General features: G+C 36.0%; 1 protein-coding gene across 1 annotated transcript in view; it reads left to right on the forward strand.

Annotated features, from left to right (window-relative positions):
- ITCH (itchy E3 ubiquitin protein ligase) overlaps positions 1-7906 on the forward strand; it is a 114738-nt gene that overhangs the window by 27839 nt on the left and 78993 nt on the right. The window contains exon 3 of the mRNA XM_008571249.1: positions 6376-6466. Coding sequence (XP_008569471.1) covers positions 6397-6466 — 70 coding nt within the window. The 5' untranslated portion in view covers positions 6376-6396. The remainder of the gene's footprint in view (positions 1-6375; positions 6467-7906) is intronic.

Consider the following 7906-nt stretch of genomic DNA (forward strand, 5'->3'; position numbering starts at 1 on the left):
TTTTAAAAAAAAAAAAAAAAAAAAAAAAAAAAAAAAAAAAAAAAAAAAAAAAAAAAAAAGAAAGAAAAGTGGACATTTTCAATGTTAGAATGTGACAACCTTGAAATCAGATTATTTTTCCACCTCATGGTTGGTTGTTGCTGCTTTTTATGGTTGTTGTTATTTGCTTGTTTAGTCACTTCCTGAGTAATTTTATAAAGTCTGTATTTTTTGCCATGTGTGGCCACTGAAGTCTGTGTTTGTTAGCTTAGAGGTCAGCTAGTGATTTGAAAGATTTTTTTTTTTTTTTTAAGATGACCGGTAAGGGGTTCTTAACCCTTGGCTTGGTGTTGTCAGCACCACACTCTCTGAAGTGAGCTAACCAGCCATCCCTGTGTGGGGATCTGAACCTGTGGCTTTGGTGTTATCAGCACCACACTTTCCCAAGTGAGCCGCGGGCCAGCCCCTTGAAAGATTTTTTTAAACTCATGGAACTTCCTTCCCCACCCCAACCCTCTCTGTGTTTGCAGATTTGGGTCTTTGTTGGGGCACTCTCATGCTTTGCCAGACAGTTTAAAACTGAACTTTAGCTTTTGTTTCCTGCTTGCATGGAGCCTGCAGGTCAGTCAGAGTTGGGAGCATAGGGTCTTCTTAATTTTTTCTGATCATGCATCACCCCTGGGTACATGCATGGTCTTCGGATTTTCCACAATATCCAGGAGCTTTTCAAAGCCCTTATTCCTCTAAGTGTCTCCTTTTTCAGCCTCTTCCTTCCCAGTTTTTTCAGTCTGTCTAACGTGTGCCTACCTGTTATCCCTTTCCTCATGTTGCAGCAGTTAATACATTTGCTTTTAAATGATTTTGATAAGCACTGATTGAAAAGCTGCTTTAGCCCTGAGGAAGCTCTGAAGCAGAGGAAACAAAGGCAAGCCCTTGAGCCATTCCTTCTGGGAGCTAGCTACCAGATAGGTCAAAACACACAACCACAGTTCTTTGAGAATAATGTCTGTATTGCTCTCTTTTTGATCCATTTTTAGTTAGTTTTTATGTATGGTGTGAGGTAGGGATTTGACTTCATTCTTTTATATATGGCTATCCAGTTGTCACAGCACCATTTGTTGAAGAGGTAGTGATAAGTTTTTAGATACATCTTCAAAATTACAATCCATGAAAGAAAAAAAATGATAAATTGGACTTTATTAAAATTAAATCTTCTAGACTGTGAAAAGCACTGTTAAGTGAATGAAAAGAGAAACTGCAGGCTGAGAAAAGACATTTGTGAAACATTCTGGTAAAGGACTTGTATTTAAAGTATACAGAGAAATCTTAAAATGCAATAATAATAAAACAACCCAATTTAAAAGTGGTCAAAGCTTCTTAACAGGACCAGCCCATGGCTCACTTGGGAGAGTGTGGTGCAGGTAGCACCAAGGCCACGGGTTCGGATTCCCTGTATAGGGATGGCCGGTTAGCTCACTTCGGTGAGCGTGGTGCTGACAACAACAAGTCAAGGGTTAAGATCCTCTGACTGGTCATCTTTAAAGAAAAAAAAAACTTAACAGAATCATCACCAAACAATATAGATAGATATAAATATAGATAGATGGCAAATAAACGTAGGAAAAAATGTTCAACATCATATTTCATAAAGCTATTGCAAAGTAAAATGTAATGAAATAACACTGTACACCTATTAGGATGGCTAAATTTGAAAATGTGACAATACTAAATGCTGGTGAGGATGCGAGCAACAGGAATTCTCCTTCAAACCTAATGAGAATGCAAAATGGTACAGCCACTTTGGAAGATCATTTGGCAGTTTCTTACAGAGCTAAAACATAGGCTCACCTTTATCATTCAGCAGTTGCATTCTTATTTACCCATTTGAGTTGAAAACTGAATGTCCACACAGTAACCTGCAAGTGAATATTTTGTAGCAGCTTTATTTATTGTTGCTCCAAACTGGAAGCAACCAAGATGTTCTTCGCTAGGTGAATGGATCAGTTGTGATACAACTACACAATGAAATATTATTTAGCCATTAAAAAAGCTATGAAACCATGGAAAGACATGGAGGACCCTTAACCATATTACTGGAGTGAAAGAAACCAGCCTGAAAAGGCTCTATATTGTATGATTCAAACTATTTGACATTCTGAATGTGGCAAAACCACAGAGAGTGAAAAGACTACTGGTACCAGAGGGTTGGGTTGAAAAGAGGGATAAATAGGTAAAGCACAGGGATTTTTAGGGTGGTGAGAGTATTTTGTATGATACTGTAATGGTGAATATATGGCATTATGCATTTGTCAAAACAGAACTGTACAAGACCAAAATGGGAACTTTAATGTAAACCGTGGACTTCAGTTAATTAATGAAAAAAGGAGAGAGAGAGAAAGAAAAACCCACTGTAGAATATTTCAGGCTCTGGATCACAAGGTAGAGAAAGCACTTACTCTCATGGACCTTACAGTCAAACAAATAAATGAGAAAGATTTCAACGATGTGATAGAAAGTAACAAGATGGCAACTTTAAATTGGGTAGTCAGAGCAGACCTCTCTGAAGAGGTGGTATTTAAGTTAAGAAGGTGTTAGCTGTTTAAAGATAGAGGAAAACACATTCCTGGCAGAGGGAACAGTTAGTGCAAAGACCTTAGGGTGTTTGAGAAATAAAAAGCTGAAGTTGCAATGGCTGAAGGGGAGAATAATATGAGTGGGGCTTTTGTAAGCTTAAGGTAAGGAATTTGGATGTATTTTAAGTGAGATAGGAAGTTAGTAGGTATTTTAAGCAGAATAGAGCATCATCTAATTTTCATTTTAAAAAGATTATTCTAGTTGCTATGTGAAGAATGGGTGGGGGAGAGAGAGGGAGCAAGTAAAAGGTCAAGGAGACCAATTTAGTGTCTTGTAGTAATTTGTCAGGGAAGGAATGTTTGTAGCTTAGACTAGGATGGTTAAGAAGAGATGGAGAAAAGTAGGTATATGTTTTAGGGTATATTTTGTAAGTAGAATTATTAGAACTGGTGAGAGAAAGAAGAATCAATAATAATGCCTGTATTTTTGAGTTGAGCAATTGGATGAATGGTGGTGCTATTAAGACTGGAATGGGTTGCCCAGGTACAGAGATTTTCAATTTAATTATTCGAACCATGTATGCAATTGTAAATAATTGTCAGACCTGAGGAGAGGGTGGTACTTGAAGTATAGATTCTCTATTCTTTCTGCTCTTTTTAAAATTGTACAAGTCATCAATGATACATGTTATCCATATAAAACTAAAGTTTCCCAAGACCACCTTCTTTTAGTACACAGACCCCCTCTTCTACAAAGTAGCTACTGTTACCAGTTTGGGATGTATACTTTTTCTTCATTTATTTATAAGTATATGAACCTATAGAAATATATAGTTTGTTTTTCTTTGCAGAAATAATGTAATACTGTATGTATTTTGTAACTTCTTAAAACTGTTCTTGGAATCATTCCCCTTCAGTTATTAATAAGTTATTTGTTGGCAGGCCAGTTAGCTCCGTTGGTTAGAGCTCAGCCTTATAATGCCAAAGTCACGGGTTTGGATCCCAGGTTTTTGGCCAGCTGCCAAAAAAAGTTATTTGTTTTAATGGCTGCAAAGTAGTCTGTTCTGTGGTATGAATATGTGATTTATTTAACTGGTTGCTAGTTAATATTTAGATTGTTTTTTTTTAAGAATTAAAAATACTTAATGAATTTCAATTATGTAAAAGTAGTATGTATAAGTACCTAAGTTATTGTAATTACCAGCATGTTTTTGGCAGAGCACATTGCAATTTTCTAGAAAGAATCACTGTTTCTAAAAATATTTGCAGTCTGTACTTTCATTGATCTTTTCCACACGAAGTTAATTTGACTTTTTTTTTTTTTTTTTTTTAAAGATGACCGGTAAGGGGATCTTAACCCTTGGCTTGGTGTTGTCAGCACCACGCTCAGGCAGCGAGCCAACCGGCCATCCCTATATGGGATCCGAACCCGGGGCCTTGGTGTTATCAGCACCACACTCTCCCGAGTGAGCCACGGGCCGGCCCTAATTTGACTTTTTAAAATATATTTTATTTCTGTAGAGATTTAAATTTATTTTTTGCAACTTTGAAATTAGTGTTAATTCAGAATAAATAATCCGTACGGTACTTATAAAGGGCATTTTCCAGCAATAAACTTCTGATATAGATTAGCAACTAGAATAGTACTTTTATCATGCAGAAAACCAGGACCCAAATATTGGGCTTTTCTCACTGCCTCTTAATTTACTTGTGTTAATGTTGTAGTTCTGTGGCAAACAGCCTTCTGGGTATTGAGGAGGAGGTAATAACTGTACAGAATGTGGTAATGATGTCTTTGAGGGCCCTTTGTATAACAAGCACTTTGAATCAGAACACTATCTTGTGCAATGCAGTGTTAAGGCTTTTATGTTACACTTCATTTCTTTTATATTCTGGGTGACTGAGTGACTTTATACATTCCCTATTTAAAATAAAAGGGCTTTTTTAGTTGATTGTAGGCTATAAAACATCCAAAATGGTACAATTTAAATAAACAAGGAGAAGGGAAAAATATACCATGCCAAGGGAGATAGTCGTTATAGTTGAGGTGAAATTTTAGTTTTGAGCATTTTCATGGGTAAGTCAAAGAATGAAGTATGTCGGATTTTATAGAGTTCATCTCAGTAAGAATTATTGTTTTATTGGCAGACTTGCGGAGTCATTAGAATTGTTTTATATTTAAAATTTTTTAATGGATGCCTAATTTTGTATAAAAACTCAAGACAGTGTTTACAGTTTCAAGATATTTTGTTTGGCTTATTGTATTTGTACACTTCTTACATAGTATCTGTCAATAGTAAGTGCTAAGTAAATTTAGTTTGACTTTAATCTTTACCTTTTCCCAACCAAAATATTTCTAATATTCTTACCCAATCTCCAAAAGTCTCATAACAGATTTTTAAGATCAAACTTAGTTTCATTCAAACACTATAAATGATAAGTAACAAAAACATTTACTGAGCATTTTTTCACATAGCTAATCATCATTCAGTCCTTACAACAACCCTGTGAGGTAGAGGTGGTGCTATCCCCATTTTTCTGACAAAAAAAACTGGGACCTAGAGAGATTAAATAACTCATGGTATCTTATAGTATTTTAGCCAGGAATCAAGCCCAAGTGTTTTGACTTTGTTATAAAATCTGTGTTATATGAATTATGCTATTTCTACATGGGAATTAACTCTTCCATGATTAGGTACTGAAGAAGATACGTGTTAGAGTTGCTCATTTAGGATAATTCAATAGCCATTTCTTTGCTGGTTATATGGAACAGATATTTAAGCATTTTGCAAGGTTTTGAAAATTATAAAAGAGTCATCCTAAATTGAGAATAGATACTGAGACTAAACAAAGTTAGAAACAGGAGAAATTTAGGAGATATTTCTTTGCTGGTTATATGGAACAGATATTTAAGCATTTTGCAAGGTTTTGAAAATTATAAGAGTCATCCTAAATTGAGAATAGATACTGAGACTAAACAAAGTTAGAAACAGGAGAAATTTAGGAGAAATTTATTGGAGAAATCTAGGAGAGAGGCATAATCTAGGAAAGTCATAGCTTTCCTAGTGGCAGCACTGGTCAGATTGGTAATAGGGGTGGTGAGAAATGGTTTTATTCTGGATATATTTTGCATATAGAGATAATAGAATTTGCTTACAGCTTGTAAGGGAAATGGGAAAGAAAAGAGTCAAGGATGGCTCCCAAGTTTTTTAGACTGAGCCTCTGGAAGGATGGAGTTGCTGTCCACTGAGATGAGAATGTCTACAGGGTAGAGTAGGTTTGTAGGGAAGATAAAGAGTTCAGTTTTGGGTATGTTAAGTAGGGGATGTCTTTAGATACCCATGTGAAGCTGTTTAGATTTTAGGAGTGAGGTTTAGGCTAGAGATATAAAGTTGGTTGAGGCATGTTGTATAGATGTTATTTAAAGCCATAAGACTGGATAATATCCTCAAGGGATTGAGTATAGATAAATAAGAGAAGAGGGAACCAAGAACTCTTGGATATGCCAACATTAAGAGAGTGAAGAGAAGAAAAGGAATCTTTACAAGAAACTGGAAAGGAACAATCAGTGAGGTAGGACATAAACCTGGAGAATGTGTCTTGGCAACTCAAGTGAAGAAAGTAAACCATTGTGGAGGGAATGATAAACTATGTCAGATTTTGTAGATAGGTTAGATAGGATGAATACTAGAATTGAAAATTGTGTTTAGAATTGTGAAGGCCATTGGTTACTGTGGGGCCTTCAGTAGGAAATAAGCAGGTTAGCACTATTTACATATTTTTTAAATGGGAATTTTTACAGTGTCTCCTTTGCTATGTTCAGGTTTGCTGTCCTATTGGTGGTATGTCTGACAGTGGATCACAACTTGGTTCAATGGGTAGTCTGACCATGAAATCACAACTTCAGATCACTGGTAAGTCTTCAAAAGATCCACTACTTTACTTTCCCCCCCCCCAAAGATTAAAAAATAATCTTAAGAGAACAAAATCTTTAGTGGCTGTTACGTATCAGGTGCAGAATCAGTATTTGGTGAATGAACAAAATGTTTGGAAATGTAAAAATTACATTTTTATTTCAGGATATTCTTGGATATTTTGCAGGGGTTTTTTTTCTTTTCTTTTTTTTTTTTTTTTTTTTTTTCCCCGCTTCTCTTTTCCTAAACATGGGCGCCTGGGCTATTGCTGTCGTCTTTTTGTTGTTGTTCTGTATTACATTAACAACTTTATTGAAGTTCAACTCACATCCTATACAGTTTACCCATTTAAAAGTCATTATTTGTTAGTACATTTACACATTAACACAGCTAACACCACAGTCAATTTCAGAACATTTTTATCACTCCAGAAACCCCATACCCATTAGCAGTTACTTCCCATTTCCTCCAACCACCCACAGGCCTAGGTATCCACTATTTTCTGTCTACTGGTTTGCCTATTCTGGATCTCTCACATAAATGGAATCATACAGGTTGTATACACCATTTTACTTTCCCACCAATAATGCAAAAAAGTTCCAGTTTCTCCACATCCTTACCAATACTTTTTAATCTGTCTTTTTTTATTATAGCCATCTTAGTGGTGGTTTTGACTTATGTTTCTCTGACAGCTAATGATGTTGAGCATCTTTTCGTGTGCTTGTTGGTCATTTGTACATCTTGTTTGGAGAAATGTCTGTTCAAATCCTTTGGTTGCTGTTATCTGTCTCTTCTTACCACACTGTATCACTTCCAGATTAATTTACTTAATATGCCACCTAATCTGTTACATTCCTGTTCAAAAACCTTCATTGCTTCTCCTTGACTTTGGTATAGAATTTCTTTAGCCTGAGCTAGGACCTTTCACAGTCTGGCTCCATATGGTCTCTTTGTAGGTCTTTATACATGAACCGTTTGTACTAGCCAGGATGAGTCACTAGATTTTCATCAGACATGCATGTATTGCTATCATGCAATGAAACCACAGTCTATCTCCCTTTAATTTAGTAGCATTTATTGATTATAGAACAATCATCATCCTCTGTATATTATTGTAGTTTCTGCTATGCCTGGCTTATATCTAACTCTTCTGGATTATGAATATGTTAGGTCACTGACCATGTCTTATAATCATTATCCTCCTCAAAACTTAAAGGTGATTGAATTACATAAAAGTAATACTGTCTTAAAGTGACAGCATCCTAGAATTTTCTTTTGGGATTTCCTTGCAGTGTCTGGTTCTTACGAAAAATATTACTATTTCTTTGCTGAAGTCACTTTCTCATTGTTTTCCTCTGTCTGCATCCTCAAGCTAGTAGCTGACTTAAATTGAGCCAGGCTTCTTATGACCTTCCCCCCCCCCCCCCCCCCCCCCCCCCC

Source organism: Galeopterus variegatus, unplaced genomic scaffold (assembly GCF_000696425.1).
Source record: "Galeopterus variegatus unplaced genomic scaffold, G_variegatus-3.0.2 Scaffold670, whole genome shotgun sequence".
NCBI lineage: Eukaryota > Metazoa > Chordata > Mammalia > Dermoptera > Cynocephalidae > Galeopterus > Galeopterus variegatus.